The sequence below is a fragment of the Lampetra fluviatilis genome, chromosome 48 (genome assembly GCF_964198595.1).
Source record: "Lampetra fluviatilis chromosome 48, kcLamFluv1.1, whole genome shotgun sequence".
NCBI lineage: Eukaryota > Metazoa > Chordata > Hyperoartia > Petromyzontiformes > Petromyzontidae > Lampetra > Lampetra fluviatilis.
In genome coordinates, this window is record NC_136322.1 from 8,472,879 (window position 1) to 8,495,581 (window position 22,703).

General features: G+C 52.1%; 1 protein-coding gene across 1 annotated transcript in view; it reads right to left on the reverse strand.

Annotated features, from left to right (window-relative positions):
* The window catches only part of LOC144948245 (receptor-type tyrosine-protein phosphatase beta-like), a 111,708-nt gene that overhangs the window by 31,757 nt on the left and 57,248 nt on the right, over positions 1–22,703 (reverse strand). Inside the window, exons 12-13 of the mRNA XM_078877669.1 lie at positions 3,819–4,088; positions 1,401–1,670 (exon numbers count right to left, since the gene is read on the reverse strand). Coding sequence (XP_078733795.1) covers positions 1,401–1,670; positions 3,819–4,088 — 540 coding nt within the window. The remainder of the gene's footprint in view (positions 1–1,400; positions 1,671–3,818; positions 4,089–22,703) is intronic.

Genomic DNA, 22,703 nt, shown 5'->3' on the forward strand with positions numbered 1-22,703 from the left:
TATGCACAATAAAGATTATTGTTGGGTTCGATCGCGTAAATATAAATGTCGTAAACCCACCACCACAGGACAAAGCCACTTAGTAAGGTTTGTCACGTAAACAAAAACATGCCAGTTACTTTTTCAGCACAACAGTGTGTTGGAGATTAAACCCACAACATTTACAATTTGGCGTTTTGCTGGTGATTACAACCAACTTTATCAGGCGATTTGCTAGAATTTTGAGGAAGTCTTCCTGGTGCTGTCTTAAATAGAGTAACGGTGATGTCATCACTGTGAGCCTATTAGGTGCGAATACCAGAGTGGGGTTAATGTGGTCATATAAATTTCAATTAATTATGTTCATGTTAGAATATGAAGCACTGTACCTATTATCGGTTGGGTTCGTCACCGTTAATCAATATACTGTACATTGGAATGATTTTTGTATTTAGTTTAGTTTGTTGTCCTTCTCCACACCTCTGATTAATATGGTTGGTTATATACGGTGCTAAGGAAGTTCAACACATACCTAGAATATGGATAATATACACCAATATTACGAACAGATTAATGTAATTCATAAGCACATGGTTGGGCATTCTCTTTTTCTAAGCTTGTAGATGTTTTATGATAGAACATGTTTCATAATTTTACATATACAACACCTGTTGATTTAATGTGTACCGATTATCAAATGTACAATTAATTCGTTACTTAGGCCTCGGCAAGGTAAGGTAAAAGGTAAAAACAACAAGCCTACCTTTACCCTACGTTTACCTTACCACAATACAATCACTCTACCCGTACCTTTTGCCCTTTAGCAAGGTAAGGTAAAACGAAAAAGTTCAAAAGCAACGAGCCTACCTTTACCCTACTTTTTACCCTTATCCCATACAAATTACCTGATAACAGGGTAATTACTACGGTACTACACATGAAAAAGGTTTATAACAGGTAAATGCTTGGTAGAGCGTTTTATTCATATAGAATACTCCCGATGATTCTAATTTAAAATGGAGTCCACGAACTGCGCCACGGAGCCTTTAGCGAGCAGTAAACAGGGTATTTACCGGGTAATATACTTCGTGCTACCTTTACCCTACCGAGTAATTCTTACACGCTACCTTTACCCTACCCTTTACCTTACCCCTTGGCATGGTCGACACCTTTTCTCTTTACCTTTTACCCGGTAAAAATGGTAAATTACTTTACCTTGCCGAGGCCTATCGTTACTTTTAAAAGTACGCAACAAACGTGATGATTTTAAATTTTGGAAATTACTTCATATGCTGTCGATCCTTCAAGACGTATTAATTGCGTTTTTTAATGTTGTCAATATTTGGGGACAAATTTACTAGGTGTTTTAAATGACAACATCAATGTGATTACACGAAGATGAACGCTGCATATATACGTACATGTCCTGGCAGTGGCGTTGTTTGATGGTTGGGAGCCAGTGCCACTGTGCGCTGTTACAGATGCCTGGTAACTTCTACCAGGAACCAGATCTGTAAACACTTGAGATGTAATGGTGGAGGTCAAATCGTAGCTCTTCACTACTGTTGGGTTATTGGTTTCTTTCAAGTAGACAATGTAGTTGTCAACGTCCACAGCAATAATAGATGCCCATGAGACATTCATGGCTGTAGCGCTGTTGATGCTGATGGTGACATTGACTGTTGGAGGCACTGCAACGGCAAATACAATATTTAAACACGTACACATTTCAAGGGCTGCATTTGCCATAATCTAAAGTTAATAAAGTAACATACAACGCATCAGATACAACAGTTACGTCGTAAAGACTTTTCAACATTACAAATCCAGTAAACTTCAGCTTTCCACTTCTGCTTTGCAATGATGGGGACTCGTATTGAACTGTAATCTTTTGTCAAAGTGTGTTAAATTGTAAACATGTAGCTAATTATTATTAAGCAACAAATCATACACGCTCCGTATTCAGTGTAAATATATATCTGTATCAAGTCCCACTGTACGAACTTGATGAACCTCTATGCAAATCCATGTTTCCATCGATGAGGGTAAGAATTAGTCATTGTTTCAAAGCACGTCATCAGACGGTGTGCAAGCAAAAATATAAATGATTCTACGACCTTATGGGGACTACAGAATTCAAAATCCTGCTACACTAACGAGCTGATGTGTACTGGGAATTACAACTTTTCTCTGCTGACCGTGAGGACCGCCAGGCTTGCGATAGGCGTCCCTAGTAACGGCGTCCCTAGTAACGGCGTCCCTAGTAACGGCGTCCCTAGTAACGGCGTCCCTAGTAACGGCGTCCCTAGTAATGGCGTCCCTAGTAACGGCGTCCCTAATAACGGCGTCCCTAGTAACGGCGTCCCTAGTAATGGCGTCCCGAGTAACGGCGTCCCTAGTAATGGCGTCCCTAGTAACGGCGTCCCTAGTAACGGCGTCCCTAGTAACGGCGTCCCGAGTAACGGCGTCCCTAGTAACGGCGTCCCTAGTAATGGCGTCCCTAGTAACGGTGTCCCTAGTAATGGCGTCCCTAGTAACGGCGTCCCTAGTAATGGCGTCCCTAGTAACGGCGTCCCGAGTAACGGCGTCCCGAGTAATGGCGTCCCGAGTAACGACGTCCCGAGTAATGGCGTCCCTAGTAACGGCGTCCCTAGTAACGGCATCCCTAGTAACGGTGTCCCTAGAAACGGTGTCCCTGGTGTAATGCGGGCGTAAACGGCTTCGCGGATATGACGTCATGGGGGGGAGGAGTTAGGTCACGTGTGAGAGAGGGGTGAGGTCTTAAGGGAGAGATACCGGAAGAGACGGGAGAGTGTGGGAGATAGAGTTACAGTGAGGCCACGCAGGGCGGAGGTTGGAGAGTGGCGAGATCGCCACACACGCAGAGTAAGATTCGGCACCGTCGGCCAGCGGTGACCGAGCACAGAGGAACGAGGAGCAGCGGTGGAGCTGCAGTGAGGGCAGCCGGAGAGCTGCAAAGGGGATCTGCAGCAGAGCTGCAGGAGCGAGGAGGCTACGGGAGCGAAGACAGCTGTGGAGTTGCCAAGCGGAGGGGCTCTGAGCGAGGGCCGTGTGGGACAAGTGTAAGAACCCAAATAAAGGACAACGGAGACAGACCCAGTGATCGAGTCCTTTATTACACTAGTAACGGTGTCCCTAGAAACGATTTCCCTAGAAACGGTGTCCCTAGTAACGGTGTCCCTAGTAACGGTGTCCCTAGTAACGGTGTCCCTAGTAACGGTGTCCCTAGTAACGGTGTCCCTAGTAACGGTGTCCCTAGAAACGGTGTCCCTAGTAACGGTGTCCTCAGTAACGGTGTCCTCAGTAACGGTGTCCCTATTAACGGTGTCCCTAGTAACGGTGTCCCTAGTAATGGCATCCATAGCAAAGGCTGGGCGAGCAAGAGAGCATCAGTCAGCCTGGTGGAAGGTGCCGGATGGAATGAGTTTTTGAATGAGGTTATAATGAATTAGAGGAATTCATTTTTGAATTAGATGATTGAATTATCGAACAATGAGTCGTATTTTATACATGTCGATGTTTGAAAATTAATCGACATTAAAATGCATCATGCTTTTTTTTATAATGTAAAATAGTTGCCTGTAGATTTAATCTGTCCTCATTATTAAACCTATAGTGTATTCGTTTTTATAAGTGTGTGCAACTTCTCATTTTAAATTCTTGAAAGTTACTGCATTTTGATAATTAAGTATGCATTAAGTGCTTTGATGTCACTAATTGAGGATGTATTCAACGGGTTATTAAACGTGTCGATTTTTTGAGCACTTGTTTACAAAAATCAAAGCGATTACACGAAGATGAACGTTGCATATACTTACATGTCCTGGCTGTGACGATGGCTGATGGTTGGGAGCCAGTGCCACTGTACGCTGTTACAGATGCCTGGTAACTTCTACCAGGAACCAGATCAGTAAACACTTGTGTTGTATTGGTGGAGGTCAAATTGTAGCTCTTCACTGCTGTTGAGTTGTTGGTTTCATTCAAGTAGACAATGTAGTAGTCAACGTCTACAGCAATAATAGGTGCCCATGAGACATTCATGGCTGTAGTGCTGTTGATGCCGATGGTGACATTAACTTTTGGAGGCACTGCAACGGCAAATGCAATATTTAGACACGTACACATTTCAAGGGCTGCATTTGCCTTAATCTAAAGTTAATAAAGTAACATACCACGCATCAGATACAACAGTTATAATTTCTCTGATATGGACTAGAATTCATGGGTTATTTTTAATGAACATTTTACAAATCAATTACGTCAGAAAGACTTTTCAACCTTACAAATCCAGTAAACTTAAGCTTTCCACCTCTGCTTTGCAATGATGGGGACTCATATTGAACTGTAATCTTTTGTCAAAGTGTGTTAAATTGTAAACATGTAGCTAATTATTATTAAGCAATCAATCATACACGCTCCGTATTCAGTGTGAATTTATATCTGTATCAAGTCCCACTGTACGAACTTGATGAACTTCTATGCAAATCCATGTTTCCATAGATGAAGGTAAGAATTAGTCATTGTTTCAAAGCACGTTATCAGATGGTGTGCAAGCAAAAATATAAATGATTCTACGACCTATGTGGACTACAAAATTCAAAATCCTGCTACACTAACGAGCTGATGTGTAGTAGGAATTAAAACTTTTCTCTGCTGGACATGAGGACCGCCAGGCTTGCGATAGGCGTCCCTAGTAACGGTGTCCCTAGTAACGGCGTCCCTAGTAATGGCGTCCCTAGTAATGGCGTCCCGAGTAATGGCGTCCCTAGTAACGGCGTCCCTAGTAACGGCGTAACTAGTAACGGCGTCCCGAGTAATGGCGTCCCTAGTAATGGTGTCCCTAGTAACGGCGTCACTAGTAATGGCGTCCCGAGTAATGGCGTCCCTAGTAACGGCGTCCCTAGTAACGGCGTCACTAGTAACGGCGTCCCGAGTAATGGCGTCCCGAGTAACGGCGTCCCTAGTAATGGCGTCCCTAGTAATGGTGTCCCTAGTAACGGCGTCCCTAGTAATGGCTTCCCTAGTAATGGCGTCCCTAGTAATGGCATCCCTAGTAACGGCGTCCCTAGTAACGGTGTCCCTAGTAACGGCGTCCCGAGTAACGGCGTCCCTAGTAATGGCGTCCTTAGCAACGGCATACCTAGTAATGGCGTCCCGAGTAATGGCATCCCTAGTAACGGCATCCCTAGTAACGGCGTCCCGAGTAATGGCGTCCCTAGTAACGGCGTCCCGAGTAACGACGTCCCTAGTAACGACGTCCCTAGTAACGGCGTCCCTAGTAACGGCGTCCCTAGTAACGGCGTCCCTAGTAACGGCGTCCCTAGTAACGGCATCCCTAGTAACGGCGTCCCTAGTAACGGCGTCCCTAGTAATGGCGTCCCTAGTAATGGCGCCCCTAGTAACGGCGTCCCTAGTAATGGCGTCCCTAGTAACGGCGTCCCTAGTAACGGCGTCCCTAGTAATGACGTCCCTAGTAATGGTGTCCCTAGTAATGGCGTCCCTAGTAACGGCGTCCCTAGTAACGGCGTCCCTAGTAATGGCGTCCCTCGTAACGGCGTCCCGAGTAACGGCTTCCCTAGTAACGGCGTCCCTAGTAACGGCGTCCCTAGTAACGGCTTCCCTAGTAACGGCGTCCCTAGTAATTGCGTCCCTAGTAATGGCGTCCCTAGTAATGGCGTCCCTAGTAATGGCGTCCCTAGTAACGGTGTCCCTAGTAATGGCGTCCCTAGTAACGGTGTCCCTAGTAATGGCGTCCCTAGTAATGGCGTCCCTAGTAATGGCGTCCCAAGTAATGGCGTCCCGAGTAATGGCGTCCCTAGAAATGGCGTCCGTAGTAACGGCGTCCCTAGTAATGGCGTCCCTAGTAACGGCGTCCCTAGTAACGGCGTCCCTAGTAATGGCGTCCCTAGTAACGGCGTCCCGAGTAATGGCGTCCCTAGCAATGGCGTCCCTAGTAATGGCGTCACTAGTAATGGCGTCCCTAGTAACGGCGTCCCTAGTAATGATGTCCCTAGTAACAGCGTCACTAGTAATGGCGTCCCGAGTAATGGCGTCCCTAGTAACGGCGTCCCTAGTAACGGCGTCACTAGTAACGGCGTCCCGAGTAATGGCGTCCGGAGTAACGGCGTCCCTAGTAATGGCGTCCCTAGTAATGGTGTCCCTAGTAACGGCGTCCCTAGTAATGGCTTCCCTAGTAATGGCGTACCTAGTAATGGCATCCCCAGTAACGGCGTCCCTAGTAACGGTGTCCTTAGTAACGGTGTCCCGAGTAATGGCATCCCTAGTAACGGCGTCCCGAGTAACGGCGTCCCTAGTAATGGCGTCCCTAGCAACGGCATCCCTAGTAATGGCTTCCCGAGTAATGGCATCCCTAGTAACGGCGTCCCTAGTAACGGCGTCCCTAGTAACGGTGTCCCTAGTAACGGCGTCCCGAGTAACGACGTCCCTAGTAACGACGTCCCTAGTAACGGCGTCCCTAGTAACGGCGTCCCTAGTAACGGCGTCCTTAGTAACGGCGTCCCTAGTAATGGCGTCCCTAGTAAGGGCGTCCCTAATAACGGCGTCCCTAGTAATGGCGTCCCTAGTAACGGCGTCCCTAGTAATGGCGTCCCTAGTAATGGCGCCCCTAGTAACGGCGTCCCTAGTAATGGCGTCCCTAGTAACGGCGTCCCTAGTAACGGCGTCCCTAGTAATGGCGTCCCTAGTAACGGCGTCCCTAGTAATGGCGTCCCTAGTAACGGCGTCCCTAGTAACGGCGTCCCTAGTAATGGCGTCCCTCGTAATGGCGTCCCGAGTAACGGCGTCCTTAGTGATGGCGTCCCTAGTAATGGCGTCCCTAGTAACGGCGTCCCTAGTAATAGCGTCCCTAGTAATGGCGTCCCTAGTAATTGCGTCCCTAGTAATGGCGTCCCTAGTAATGGCGTCCCAAGTAATGGCGTCCCGAGTAATGGCGTCCCTAGAAATGGCGTCCCTAGTAACGGCGTCCCTAGTAATGGCGTCCCTAGTAACGGCGTCCCTAGTAATGGCGTCCCTAGTAATGGCGTCCCTAGTAATGGCGTCCCTAGTAACAGCGTCCCGAGTAATGGCATCCCTAGTAACGGCGTCCCTAGTAACGGCGTCCCGAGTAATGGCGTCCCTAGTAACGGCGTCCCGAGTAACGACGTCCCTAGTAACGACGTCCCTAGTAACGGCGTCCCTAGTAACGGCGTCCCTAGTAACGGCGTCCCTAGTAAAGGCGTCCCTAGTAACGGCGTCCCTAGTAATGGCGTCCCTAGTAACGGCGTCCCTAGTAATGGCGTCCCTAGTAATGGCGTCCCTAGTAATGGCGTCCTGAGTAATGGCGTCCCTAGTAACGGCGTCCCTAGTAACGGCGTCCCTAGTAACGGCGTCCCTAGTAATGGCGTCCCTAGTAATGGTGTCCCTAGTAACGGCGTCACTAGTAATGGCGTCCCGAGTAATGGCGTCCCTAGTAACGGCGTCCCTAGTAACGGCGTCACTAGTAACGGCGTCCCGAGTAATGGCGTCCCGAGTAACGGCGTCCCTAGTAATGGCGTCCCTAGTAATGGTGTCCCTAGTAACGGCGTCCCTAGTAATGGCGTACCTAGTAATGGCATCCCCAGTAACGGCGTCCCTAGTAACGGTGTCCTTAGTAACGGTGTCCCGAGTAATGGGGTCCCTAGTAACGGCGTCCCGAGTAACGGCGTCCCTAGTAATGGCGTCCCTAGCAACGGCATCCCTAGTAATGGCTTCCCGAGTAATGGCATCCCTAGTAACGGCGTCCCTAGTAACGGCGTCCCTAGTAACGGTGTCCCTAGTAACGGCGTCCCGAGTAACGACGTCCCTAGTAACGACGTCCCTAGTAACGGTGTCCCTAGTAACGGCGTCCCTAGTAACGGCGTCCCTAGTAACGGCGTCCCTAGTAATGGCGTCCCTAGTAATGGCGCCCCTAGTAACGGCGTCCCTAGTAATGGCGTCCCTAGTAACGGCGTCCCTAGTAACGGCGTCCCTAGTAATGGCGTCCCTAGTAACGGCGTTCCTAGTAATGGCGTCCCTAGTAACGGCGTCCCTAGTAACGGCGTCCCTAGTAATGGCGTCCCTCGTAATGGCGTCCCGAGTAACGGCGTCCTTAGTGATGGCGTCCCTAGTAATGGCGTCCCTAGTAACGGCGTCCCTAGTAATAGCGTCCCTAGTAATGGCGTCCCTAGTAATTGCGTCCCTAGTAATGGCGTCCCTAGTAATGGCGTCCCAAGTAATGGCGTCCCGAGTAATGGCGTCCCTAGAAATGGCGTCCCTAGTAACGGCGTCCCTAGTAACGGCGTCCCTAGTAACGGCGTCCCTAGTAATGGCGTCCCTAGTAATGGCGTCCCTAGTAACAGCGTCCCGAGTAAAGGCATCCCTAGTAACGGCGTCCCTAGTAACGGCGTCCCGAGTAATGGCGTCCCTAGTAACGGCGTCCCGAGTAACGACGTCCCTAGTAACGACGTCCCTAGTAACGGCGTCCCTAGTAACGGCGTCCCTAGTAACGGCGTCCCTAGTAACGGCGTCCCTAGTAACGGCGTCCCTAGTAAAGGCGTCCCTAGTAACGGCGTCCCTAGTAATGGCGTCCCTAGTAACGGCGTCCCTAGTAATGGCGTCCCTAGTAATGGCGTCCCTAGTAATGGCGTCCCGAGTAATGGCGTCCCTAGTAACGGCGTCCCTAGTAACGGCGTCCCTAGTAACGGCGTCCCTAGTAATGGCGTCCCTAGTAATGGTGTCCCTAGTAACGGCGTCACTAGTAATGGCGTCCCGAGTAATGGCGTCCCTAGTAACGGCGTCCCTAGTAACGGCGTCACTAGTAACGGCGTCCCGAGTAATGGCGTCCCGAGTAACGGCGTCCCTAGTAATGGCGTCCCTAGTAATGGTGTCCCTAGTAACGGCGTCCCTAGTAATGGCGTACCTAGTAATGGCATCCCCAGTAACGGCGTCCCTAGTAACGGTGTCCTTAGTAACGGTGTCCCGAGAAATGGGGTCCCTAGTAACGGCGTCCCGAGTAACGGCGTCCCTAGTAATGGCGTCCCTAGCAACGGCATCCCTAGTAATGGCTTCCCGAGTAATGGCATCCCTAGTAACGGCGTCCCTAGTAACGGCGTCCCTAGTAACGGTGTCCCTAGTAACGGCGTCCCGAGTAACGACGTCCCTAGTAACGACGTCCCTAGTAACGGTGTCCCTAGTAACGGCGTCCCTAGTAACGGCGTCCCTAGTAACGGCGTCCCTTGTAATGGCGTCCCTAGTAAGGGCGTCCCTAATTACGTCGTCCCTAGTAATGGCGTCCCTAGTAACGGCGTCCCTAGTAATGGCGTCCCTAGTAATGGCGCCCCTAGTAACGGCGTCCCTAGTAATGGCGTCCCTAGTAACGGCGTCCCTAGTAACGGCGTCCCTAGTAATGGTGTCCCTAGTAACGGCGTCCCTAGTAATGGCGTCCCTAGTAACGGCGTCCCTAGTAACGGCGTCCCTAGTAATGGCGTCCCTCGTAATGGCGTCCCGAGTAACGGCGTCCTTAGTAATGGCGTCCCTAGTAATGGCGTCCCTAGTAACGGCGTCCCTAGTAATAGCGTCCCTAGTAATGGCGTCCCTAGTAATGGCGTCACAAGTAATGGCGTCCCGAGTAATGGCGTCCCTAGAAATGGCGTCCCTAGTAACGGCGTCCCTAGTAATGGCGTCCCTAGTAACGGCGTCCCTAGTAATGGCGTCCCTAGTAATGGCGTCCCTAGTAATGGCGTGCCTAGTAACAGCGTCCCGAGTAATGGCATCCCTAGTAACGGCGTCCCTAGTAACGGCGTCCCGAGTAATGGCGTCCCTAGTAACGGCGTCCCGAGTAACGACGTCCCTAGTAACGACGTCCCTAGTAACGGCGTCCCTAGTAACGGCGTCCCTAGTAACGGCGTCCCTAGTAACGGCGTCCCTAGTAACGGCGTCCCTAGTAAAGGCGTCCCTAGTAACGGCGTCCCTAGTAATGGCGTCCCTAGTAACGGCGTCCCTAGTAATGGCGTCCCTAGTAATGGCGTCCCTAGTAATGGCGTCCCGAGTAATGGCGTCCCTAGTAACGGCGTCCCTAGTAACGGCGTCCCTAGTAACGGCGTCCCTAGTAACGGCGTCCCTAGTAATGGTGTCCCTAGTAACGGCGTCACTAGTAATGGCGTCCCGAGTAATGGCGTCCCTAGTAACGGCGTCCCTAGTAACGGCGTCACTAGTAACGGCGTCCCGAGTAATGGCGTCCCGAGTAACGGCGTCCCTAGTAATGGCGTCCCTAGTAATGGTGTCCCTAGTAACGGCGTCCCTAGTAATGGCTTCCCTAGTAATGGCGTCCCTAGTAATGGCATCCCTAGTAACGGCGTCCCTAGTAACGGTGTCCCTAGTAACGGCGTCCCGAGTAACGGCGTCCCTAGAAATGGCGTCCTTAGCAACGGCATCCCTAGTAATGGCGTCCCGAGTAATGGCATCCCTAGTAACGGCGTCCCTAGTAACGGCGTCCCGAGTAATGGCGTCCCTAGTAACGGCGTCCCGAGTAACGACGTCCCTAGTAACGACGTCCCTAGTAACGGCGTCCCTAGTAACGGCGTCCCTAGTAACGGCGTCCCTAGTAACGGCGTCCCTAGTAACGGCATCCCTAGTAATGGCGTCCCTAGTAACGGCGTCCCTAGTAATGGCGTCCCTAGTAATGGCGCCCCTAGTAACGGCGTCCCTAGTAATGGCGTCCCTAGTAACGGCGTCCCTAGTAACGGCGTCCCTAGTAATGGCGTCCCTAGTAACGGCGTCCCTAGTAACGGCGTCCCTAGTAATGGCGTCCCTAGTAACGGCGTCCCTAGTAACGGCGTCCCTAGTAACGGCGTCCCTAGTAATGGTGTCCCTAGTAATGACGTCCCTAGTAATGGTGTCCCTAGTAATGGCGTCCCTAGTAACGGCGTCCCTAGTAACGGCGTCCCTAGTAATGGCGTCCCTCGTAACGGCGTCCCGAGTAACGGCTTCCCTTGTAACGGCGTCCCTAGTAACGGCGTCCCTAGTAACGGCGTCCCTAGTAACGGCGTCCCTAGTAATTGCGTCCCTAGTAATGGCGTCCCTAGTAATGGCGTCCCTAGTAATGGCGTCCCTAGAAACGGTGTCCCTAGTAATGGCGTCCCTAGTAACGGTGTCCCTAGTAATGGCGTCCCTAGTAATGGCGTCCCTAGTAATGGCGTCCCAAGTAATGGCGTCCCGAGTAATGGCGTCCCTAGAAATGGCGTCCGTAGTAACGGCGTCCCTAGTAATGGCGTCCCTAGTAATGGCGTCCCTAGTAACGGCGTCCCTAGTAATGGCGTCCCTAGTAACGGCGTCCCGAGTAATGGCGTCCCTAGCAATGGCGTCCCTAGTAATGGCGTCACTAGTAATGGCGTCCCTAGTAACGGCGTCCCTAGTAATGGTGTCCCTAGTAACAGCGTCACTAGTAATGGCGTCCCGAGAAATGGCGTCCCTAGTAACGGCGTCCCTAGTAACGGCGTCACTAGTAACGGCGTCCCGAGTAATGGCGTCCGGAGTAACGGCGTCCCTAGTAATGGCGTCCCTAGTAATGGTGTCCCAAGTAACGGCGTCCCTAGTAACGGCGTCCCTAGTAATGGCGTCCCTAGTAACGGCGTCCCTAGTAACGGCGTCCCTAGTAATGGCGTCCCTAGTAACGACGTCCCTAGTAACGGCGTCCCTAGTAACGGCGTCCCTAGTAACGGCGTCCCTAGTAACGGCGTCCCTAGTAACGGCATCCCTAGTAACGGCGTCCCTAGTAACGGCGTCCCTAGTAATGGCGTCCCTAGTAATGGCGCCCCTAGTAACGGCGTCCCTAGTAATGGCGTCCCTAGTAACGGCGTCCCTAGTAACGGCGTCCCTAGTAATGACGTCCCTAGTAATGGTGTCCCTAGTAATGGCGTCCCTAGTAACGGCGTCCCTAGTAACGGCGTCCCTAGTAATGGCGTCCCTCGTAACGGCGTCCCGAGTAACGGCTTCCCTAGTAACGGCGTCCCTAGTAACGGCGTCCCTAGTAACGGCGTCCCTAGTAACGGCGTCCCTAGTAATTGCGTCCCTAGTAATGGCGTCCCTAGTAATGGCGTCCCTAGTAATGGCGTCCCTAGTAACGGTGTCCCTAGTAATGGCGTCCCTAGTAACGGTGTCCCTAGTAATGGCGTCCCTAGTAATGGCGTCCCTAGTAATGGCGTCCCAAGTAATGGCGTCCCGAGTAATGGCGTCCCTAGAAATGGCGTCCGTAGTAACGGCGTCCCTAGTAATGGCGTCCCTAGTAACGGCGTCCCTAGTAACGGCGTCCCTAGTAATGGCGTCCCTAGTAACGGCGTCCCGAGTAATGGCGTCCCTAGCAATGGCGTCCCTAGTAATGGCGTCACTAGTAATGGCGTCCCTAGTAACGGCGTCCCTAGTAATGGTGTCCCTAGTAACAGCGTCACTAGTAATGGCGTCCCGAGTAATGGCGTCCCTAGTAACGGCGTCCCTAGTAACGGCGTCACTAGTAACGGCGTCCCGAGTAATGGCGTCCGGAGTAACGGCGTCCCTAGTAATGGCGTCCCTAGTAATGGTGTCCCTAGTAACGGCGTCCCTAGTAATGGCTTCCCTAGTAATGGCGTACCTAGTAATGGCATCCCCAGTAACGGCGTCCCTAGTAACGGTGTCCTTAGTAACGGTGTCCCGAGTAATGGCGTCCCTAGTAACGGCGTCCCGAGTAACGGCGTCCCTAGTAATGGCGTCCCCAGCAACGGCATCCCTAGTAATGGCTTCCCGAGTAATGGCATCCCTAGTAACGGCGTCCCTAGTAACGGCGTCCCTAGTAACGGTGTCCCTAGTAACGGCGTCCCGAGTAACGACGTCCCTAGTAACGACGTCCCTAGTAACGGCGTCCCTAGTAACGGCGTCCCTAGTAACGGCGTCCCTAGTAACGGCGTCCCTAGTAATGGCGTCCCTAGTAAGGGCGTCCCTAATAACGGCGTCCCTAGTAATGGCGTCCCTAGTAACGGCGTCCCTAGTAATGGCGTCCCTAGTAATGGCGCCCCTAGTAACGGCGTCCCTAGTAATGGCGTCCCTAGTAACGGCGTCCCTAGTAACGGCGTCCCTAGTAATGGCGTCCCTAGTAACGGCGTCCCTAGTAATGGCGTCCCTAGAAACGGCGTCCCTAGTAACGGCGTCCCTAGTAATGGCGTCCCTCGTAATGGCGTCCCGAGTAACGGCGTCCTTAGTGATGGCGTCCCTAGTAATGGCGTCCCTAGTAACGGCGTCCCTAGTAATAGCGTCCCTAGTAATAGCGTCCCGAGTAATGGCGTCCCTAGAAATGGCGTCCCTAGTAATTGCGTCCCTAGTAATGGCGTCCCTAGTAATGGCGTCCCAAGTAATGGCGTCCCGAGTAATGGCGTCCCTAGAAATGGCGTCCCTAGTAACGGCGTCCCTAGTAATGGCGTCCCTAGTAACGGCGTCCCTAGTAATGGCGTCCCTAGTAATGGCGTCCCTAGTAATGGCGTCCCTAGTCACAGCGTCCCGAGTAATGGCATCCCTAGTAACGGCGTCCCTAGTAACGGCGTCCCGAGTAATGGCGTCCCTAGTAACGGCGTCCCGAGTAACGACGTCCCTAGTAACGACGTCCCTAGTAACGGCGTCCCTAGTAACGGCGTCCCTAGTAACGGCGTCCCTAGTAACGGCGTCCCTAGTAACGGCGTCCCTAGTAAAGGCGTCCCTAGTAACGGCGTCCCTAGTAATGGCGTCCCTAGTAACGGCGTCCCTAGTAATGGCGTCCCTAGTAATGGCGTCCCTAGTAATGGCGTCCCGAGTAATGGCGTCCCTAGTAACGGCGTCCCTAGTAACGGCGTCCCTAGTAACGGCGTCCCTAGTAATGGCGTCCCTAGTAATGGTGTCCCTAGTAACGGCGTCACTAGTAATGGCGTCCCGAGTAATGGCGTCCCTAGTAACGGCGTCCCTAGTAACGGCGTCACTAGTAACGGCGTCCCGAGTAATGGCGTCCCGAGTAACGGCGTCCCTAGTAATGGCGTCCCTAGTAATGGTGTCCCTAGTAACGGCGTCCCTAGTAATGGCGTACCTAGTAATGGCATCCCCAGTAACGGCGTCCCTAGTAACGGTGTCCTTAGTAACGGTGTCCCGAGTAATGGGGTCCCTAGTAACGGCGTCCCGAGTAACGGCGTCCCTAGTAATGGCGTCCCTAGCAACGGCATCCCTAGTAATGGCTTCCCGAGTAATGGCATCCCTAGTAACGGCGTCCCTAGTAACGGCGTCCCTAGTAACGGTGTCCCTAGTAACGGCGTCCCGAGTAACGACGTCCCTAGTAACGACGTCCCTAGTAACGGTGTCCCTAGTAACGGCGTCCCTAGTAACGGCGTCCCTAGTAACGGCGTCCCTTGTAATGGCGTCCCTAGTAAGGGCGTCCCTAATTACGGCGTCCCTAGTAATGGCGTCCCTAGTAACGGCGTCCCTAGTAATGGCGTCCCTAGTAATGGCGCCCCTAGTAACGGCGTCCCTAGTAATGGCGTCCCTAGTAACGGCGTCCCTAGTAACGGCGTCCCTAGTAATGGTGTCCCTAGTAACGGCGTCCCTAGTAATGGCGTCCCTAGTAACGGCGTCCCTAGTAACGGCGTCCCTAGTAATGGCGTCCCTCGTAATGGCGTCCCGAGTAACGGCGTCCTTAGTAATGGCGTCCCTAGTAATGGCGTCCCTAGTAACGGCGTCCCTAGTAACAGCGTCCCTAGTAATGGCGTCCCTAGTAATTGCGTCCCTAGTAACGGCGTCCCTAGTAATGGCGTCCCTAGTAATGGTGTCCCTAGTAACGGCGTCACTAGTAATGGCGTCCCGAGTAATGGCGTCCCTAGTAACGGCGTCCCTAGTAACGGCGTCACTAGTAACGGCGTCCCGAGTAATGGCGTCCCGAGTAACGGCGTCCCTAGTAATGGCGTCCCTAGTAATGGTGTCCCTAGTAACGGCGTCCCTAGTAATGGCTTCCCTAGTAATGGCGTCCCTAGTAATGGCATCCCTAGTAACGGCGTCCCTAGTAACGGTGTCCCTAGTAACGGCGTCCCGAGTAACGGCGTCCCTAGAAATGGCGTCCTTAGCAACGGCATCCCTAGTAATGGCGTCCCGAGTAATGGCATCCCTAGTAACGGCGTCCCTAGTAACGGCGTCCCGAGTAATGGCGTCCCTAGTAACGGCGTCCCGAGTAACGACGTCCCTAGTAACGACGTCCCTAGTAACGGCGTCCCTAGTAACGGCGTCCCTAGTAACGGCGTCCCTAGTAACGGCGTCCCTAGTAACGGCATCCCTAGTAATGGCGTCCCTAGTAACGGCGTCCCTAGTAATGGCGTCCCTAGTAATGGCGCCCCTAGTAACGGCGTCCCTAGTAATGGCGTCCCTAGTAACGGCGTCCCTAGTAACGGCGTCCCTAGTAATGACGTCCCTAGTAATGGTGTCCCTAGTAATGGCGTCCCTAGTAACGGCGTCCCTAGTAACGGCGTCCCTAGTAATGGCGTCCCTCGTAACGGCGTCCCGAGTAACGGCTTCCCTAGTAACGGCGTCCCTAGTAACGGCGTCCCTAGTAACGGCGTCCCTAGTAACGGCGTCCCTAGTAACTGCGTCCCTAGTAATGGCGTCCCTAGTAATGGCGTCCCTAGTAATGGCGTCCCTAGTAACGGTGTCCCTAGTAATGGCGTCCCTAGTAACGGTGTCCCTAGTAATGGCGTCCCTAGTAATGGCGTCCCTAGTAATGGCGTCCCAAGTAATGGCGTCCCGAGTAATGGCGTCCCTAGAAATGGCGTCCGTAGTAACGGCGTCCCTAGTAATGGTGTCCCTAGTAACGGCGTCCCTAGTAACGGCGTCCCTAGTAATGGCGTCCCTAGTAACGGCGTCCCGAGTAATGGCGTCCCTAGCAATGGCGTCCCTAGTAATGGCGTCACTAGTAATGGCGTCCCTAGTAACGGCGTCCCTAGTAATGGTGTCCCTAGTAACAGCGTCACTAGTAATGGCGTCCCGAGTAATGGCGTCCCTAGTAACGGCGTCCCTAGTAACGGCGTCACTAGTAACGGCGTCCCGAGTAATGGCGTCCGGAGTAACGGCGTCCCTAGTAATGGCGTCCCTAGTAATGGTGTCCCTAGTAACGGCGTCCCTAGTAACGGCTTCCCTAGTAATGGCGTCCCTAGTAACGGCGTCCCTAGTAACGGCGTCCCTAGTAACGGCGTCGCTAGTAAAGGCGTCCCTAGTAACGGCGTCCCTAGTAATGGCGTCCCTAGTAATGGCGTCCCTAGTAATGGCGTCCCGAGCAATGGCGTCCCTAGTAACGGCGTCCCTAGTAACGGCGTCCCTAGTAACGGCGTCCCTAGTAATGGCGTCCCTAGTAATGGTGTCCCTAGTAACGGCGTCACTAGTAATGGCGTCCCGAGTAATGGCGTCCCTAGTAACGGCGTCCCTAGTAACGGCGTCACTAGTAACGGCGTCCCGAGTAATGGCTTCCCGAGTAACGGCGTCCCTAGTAATGGCGTCCCTAGTAATGGTGTCCCTAGTAACGGCGTCCCTAGTAATGGCTTCCCTAGTAATGGCGTCCCTAGTAATGGCATCCCTAGTAACGGCGTCCCTAGTAACGGTGTCCCTAGTAACGGCGTCCCGAGTAACGGCGTCCCTAGAAATGGCGTCCTTAGCAACGGCATCCCTAGTAATGGCGTCCCGAGTAATGGCATCCCTAGTAACGGCGTCCCTAGTAACGGCGTCCCGAGTAATGGCGTCCCTAGTAACGGCGTCCCGAGTAACGACGTCCCTAGTAACGACGTCCCTAGTAACGGCGTCCCTAGTAACGGCGTCCCTAGTAACGGCGTCCCTAGTAACGGCGTCCCTAGTAACGGCATCCCTAGTAATGGCGTCCCTAGTAATGGCGCCCCTAGTAACGGCGTCCCTAGTAATGGCGTCCCTAGTAACGGCGTCCCTAGTAACGGCGTCCCTAGTAACGACGTCCCTAGTAATGGTGTCCCTAGTAATGGCGTCCCTCGTAACGGCGTCCCGAGTAACGGCTTCCCTAGTAACGGCGTCCCTAGTAACGGCGTCCCTAGTAACGGCGTCCCTAGTAACGGCGTCCCTAGTAATTGCGTCCCTAGTAATGGCGTCCCTAGTAATGGCGTCCCTAGTAATGGCGTCCCTAGTAACGGTGTCCCTAGTAATGGCGTCCCTAGTAACGGTGTCCCTAGTAATGGCGTCCCTAGTAATGGCGTCCCTAGTAATGGCGTCCGTAGTAACGGCGTCCCTAGTAATGGCGTCCCTAGTAACGGCGTCCCTAGTAACGGCGTCCCTAGTAACGGCGTCCCTAGTAACGGCGTCCCGAGTAATGGCGTCCCTAGCAATGGCGTCCCTAGTAATGGCGTCACTAGTAATGGCGTCCCTAGTAACGGCGTCCCTAGTAATGGTGTCCCTAGTAACAGCGTCACTAGTAATGGCGTCCCGAGTAATGGCGTCCCTAGTAACGGCGTCCCTAGTAACGGCGTCACTAGTAACGGCGTCCCGAGTAATGGCGTCCGGAGTAACGGCGTCCCTAGTAATGGCGTCCCTAGTAATGGTGTCCCTAGTAACGGCGTCCCTAGTAATGGCTTCCCTAGTAATGGCGTACCTAGTAATGGCATCCCCAGTAACGGCGTCCCTAGTTACGGTGTCCTTAGTAACGGTGTCCCGAGTAATGGCGTCCCTAGTAACGGCGTCCCGAGTAACGGCGTCCCTAGTAATGGCGTCCCTAGCAACGGCATCCCTAGTAATGGCTTCCCGAGTAATGGCTTCCCTAGTAACGGCGTCCCTAGTAACGGCGTCCCTAGTAACGGTGTCCCTAGTAACGGCGTCCCGAGTAACGACGTCCCTAGTAACGACGTCCCTAGTAACGGCGTCCCTAGTAACGGCGTCCCTAGTAACGGCGTCCCTAGTAACGGCATCCCTAGTAATGGCGTCCCTAGTAAGGGCGTCCCTAATAACGGCGTCCCTAGTAATGGCGTCCCTAGTAACGGCGTCCCTAGTAATGGCGTCCCTAGTAATGGCGCCCCTAGTAACGGCGTCCCTAGTAATGGCGTCCCTAGTAACGGCGTCCCTAGTAACGGCGTCCCTAGTAATGGCGTCCCTAGTAACGGCGTCCCTAGTAATGGCGTCCCTAGTAACGGCGTCCCTAGTAACGGCGTCCCTAGTAATGGCGTCCCTCGTAATGGCGTCCCGAGTAACGGCGTCCTTAGTAATGGCGTCCCTAGTAATGGCGTCCCTAGTAACGGCGTCCCTAGTAATAGCGTCCCTCGTAATGGCGTCCCTAGTAACGGCGTCCCTAGTAATGGCGTCCCTAGTAACGGCGTCCCTAGTAATGGCGTCCCTCGTAATGGCGTCCCGAGTAACGGCGTCCTTAGTAATGGCGTCCCTAGTAATAGCGTCCCTAGTAATGGCGTCCCTAGTAATTGCGTCCCTAGTAATGGCGTCCCTAGTAATGGCGTCCCAAGTAATGGCGTCCCGAGTAATGGCGTCCCTAGAAATGGCGTCCCTAGTAACGGCGTCCCTAGTAATGGCGTCCCTAGTAACGGCGTCCCTAGTAATGGCGTCCCTAGTAATGGCGTCCCTAGTAATGGCGTCCCTAGTAACAGCGTCCCTAGCAATGGCGTCCCTAGTAATGGCGTCACTAGTAATGGCGTCCCTAGTAACGGCGTCCCTAGTAATGGCGTCCCTAGTAACGGCGTCCCTAGTAACGGTGTCCCTAGTAATGGCGTCCCTACTAACGGCGTCCCTAGTAATGGCGTCCCTAGTAATGGCGTCCCTAGTAATGGCGTCCCTAGTAACGGCGTCCCTAGCAATGGCGTCCCTAGTAATGGCGTCCCTAGTAATGGCGTCCCTAGTAATGGCGTCCCTAGTAATGGCGTCCCTAGTAATGGCGTCCCTAGTAATGGCGTCCCTAGTAATGGCGTCCCTAGTAATGGCGTCCCTAGTAATGGCGTCCCTAGTAATGGCGTCCCTAGTAACGACGTCCCTAGTAATGGCGTCCCTAGTAATGGCGTCCCTAGCAATGGCGTCCCTAGTAATGGCGTCACTAGTAATGGCGTCCCTAGTAACGGCGTCCCTAGTAATGGCGTCCCTAGTAACGGCGTCCCTAGTAATGGCGTCCCTAGTAATGGCGTCCCTAGCAATGGCGTCCCTAGTAATGGCGTCCCTAGTAACGGCGTCCCTAGTAATGGCGTCCCTAGTAACGGCGTCCCTAGCAATGGCGTCCCTAGTAATGGCGTCCCTAGTAACGGCGTCCCTAGTAATGGCGTCCCTAGTAACGGCGTCCCTAGTAACGGTGTCCCTAGTAATGGCGTCCCTACTAATGGCGTCCCTAGTAATGGCGTCCCTAGTTATGGCGTCCCTAGTAATGGCGTCCCTAGTAATGGCGTCCCTAGTAACGGCGTCCCTAGCAATGGCGTCCCTAGTAATGGCGTCCCTAGTAATGGCGTCCCTAGTAATGGCGTCCCTACTAATGGCGTCCCTAGTAACGGCGTCCCTAGTAATGGCGTCCCTACTAATGGCGTCCCTAGTAACGGTGTCCCTAGTAATGGCGTCCCTAGTAACGGCGTCCCTAGCAATGGCGTCCCTAGTAATGGCGTCACTAGTAATGGCGTCCCTAGTAACGGTGTCCCTAGTAATGGCGTCCCTAGTAACGGCGTCCCTAGTAACGGTGTCCCTAGTAATGGCGTTCCTAGTAATGGCGTCCCTAGTAACGGCGTCCCTAGTAACGGCGTCCCTAGTAATGGCGTCCCTAGTAACGGCGTCCTTAGTAATGGCGTCCCTAGTAACGGCGTCCCGAGTAATGGCGTCCCTAGTAACGGCGTCCCTAACAATGGCGTCCCTAATAATGGTGTCCCTAATAACGGCGTCCCTAATAATGGCGTCCCTAGTAACGGCGCCCCTAGTAATGGTGTCCCTAGTAACGGCGTCCCGAGTAATGGCGTCCCTAGTAACGGCGTCCCGAGTAATGGCGTCCCTAGTAATGGTGTCCCTAGTAACGGCGCCCCTAGTAATGGCGTCCCGAGTAATGGCGTCCCTAGTAACGGCGTCCCGAGTAATGGCGTCCCTAGCAACGGCGTTCCCAGTAATGGCGTCCCTAGTAATGGCATCCCGAGTAATGGCGTCCCTAGTAACGGCGTCCCTAGCAACGGCGTTCCCAGTAATGGCGTCCCTAGTAATGGCATCCCGAGTAATGGTGTCCCTAGTAACGGCGCCCCTAGTAACGGCGTCCCGAGTAATGGCATCCCTAGTAATGGCATCCCGAGTAATGGTGTCCCTAGCAACGGCGTTCCCAGTAACGGTGTCCCTGGTAATGGCATCCATAGTAACGGCATCCCTAGTAATGGCATCCCTAGTAATGGCGTCCCGAGTAACGGCTTCCTTAGTAATGGCGTCCTTAGTAATGGCGTCCCTAGTAACTGCATCCCTATTAACGGTGTCCCTAGTAACGGTGTCCCTAGTAATGGCGTCCCTAGTAACGGCGTCCCTAGTAACGGTGTCCCTAGTAATGGCGTTCCTAGTAATGGCGTCCCTAGTAACGGCGTCCCTAGTAACGGCGTCCCTAGTAATGGCGTCCCTAGTAACGGCGTCCCTAGTAATGGCGTCCCTAGTAACGGCGTCCCGAGTAATGGCGTCCCTAGTAACGGCGTCCCTAACAATGGCGTCCCTAATAATGGTGTCCCTAATAACGGCGTCCCTAATAATGGCGTCCCTAGTAACGGCGCCCCTAGTAATGGTGTCCCTAGTAACGGCGTCCCGAGTAATGGCGTCCCTAGTAACGGCGTCCCGAGTAATGGCGTCCCTAGTAATGGTGTCCCTAGTAACGGCGCCCCTAGTAATGGCGTCCCGAGTAATGGAGTCCCTAGTAACGGCGTCCCGAGTAATGGCGTCCCTAGCAACGGCGTTCCCAGTAATGGCGTCCCTAGTAATGGCATCCCGAGTAATGGCGTCCCTAGTAACGGCGTCCCTAGCAACGGCGTTCCCAGTAATGGCGTCCCTAGTAATGGCATCCCGAGTAATGGTGTCCCTAGTAACGGCGCCCCTAGTAACGGCGTCCCGAGTAATGGCATCCCTAGTAATGGCATCCCGAGTAATGGTGTCCCTAGCAACGGCGTTCCCAGTAACGGTGTCCCTGGTAATGGCATCCATAGTAACGGCATCCCTAGTAATGGCATCCCTAGTAATGGCGTCCCGAGTAACGGCTTCCTTAGTAATGGCGTCCTTTGTAATGGCGTCCCTAGTAACTGCATCCCTATTAACGGTGTCCCTAGTAACGGTGTCCCTGGTAATGGTGTCCATAGCAAAGGCTGGGCGAGCAAGAGAGCATCAGCCAGCCTGGTGGAAGGTGCAGGATGGAATGAGTTTTTGAATGAGGTTATAATGAATAAGAGGAATTCAATTTTTTAATTAAATGATTGAATTATCGAACGGGTCGTATTTTATACATGTCGATGTTTGATAATTAATCGATTCATAATCAACGTTTTTGGGTTCAGATCGCGATCTAAATGCCTACGTGTTAAACTGATAATTAATCGACATTAAAATGCATCATGCTTTTCATAATTTAAAATAGTTGCCTGTTGATTTAATCTGTCCTCATTATTAAACTTACAGTGTATTAGGTGTTTTTATAAGTATGTGCAACATGTAATTTTCAATTCTTGAAAGTTACTGCATTTTGATAATTAAGTATGCATTAAGTTATTTAATGTCAATAATTGAGGATGTATTCAACGAGTTATTGAACATGTCGATTTTTGAGCACTTGTTTACAAAAATCTAAGCGATTACACACAGATGAACGTTGCATATATACGTACATGTCCTGGCTGTAACAATGGCTGATGGTTGGGAGCCAGTGCCACTGTACGCTGTTACAGATGCCTGGTAACTTCTACCAGGAACCAGATCTTTAAACTCTTGCGTTTTAATGGCGGAGGTCAAATTGTTGCTCTTCACTGCTGTTGAGTTGTTGGTTTCATTCAAGTAGACAATGTAGTAGTCAACGTCTCCAGCAATAATAGGTCCCCATGAGACCTTCACGTCTAAAGAGTTGCTGGGGCTGATGGCGACATTGACTGTTGGAGGCACTGCAACGGCAAATACAACATTTAGACACGTACACATTTCAAGGGCTGCCTTTACCATAAACTAAAGTTATGAAAGTAATATACAACACATCACATACAACGGTAACGATGTGTGTGATATGGACTTGGTCATCCACGTGGAATTCATGGGTTATTTTAATGAACATTTTACAAATTAAATACATCCTTCAATTACGTCAGAAAATCTTTTCACCCTTCTAAATCCAGTAAACGTTAACTTTCCACCTCTGCTTTACAATAATGGGGAATCATGGTATACTGTAACGTTTCGTCAAAGTGTATTACATTATATACTTGGACCTAATTATGATGGCTTCATGAACGAATCTTTGCTGATAGCCAGTGGGTCTGCAGAGGACCTTTGTCTTGGCAAAATCAATTTCAAGTGTGCCCACCACCTTAAAAGATGGGTACAAACTGAGCAATCACTGGAAGGACGTTATTAACCAGTTTAACTGGCTAAGATGTTCCTATCCTACCTACCTATATTAGCTAGGTACATTCACTAACACAGCCAACTTTTAGGTGAGATAGTAAATGGCGGTT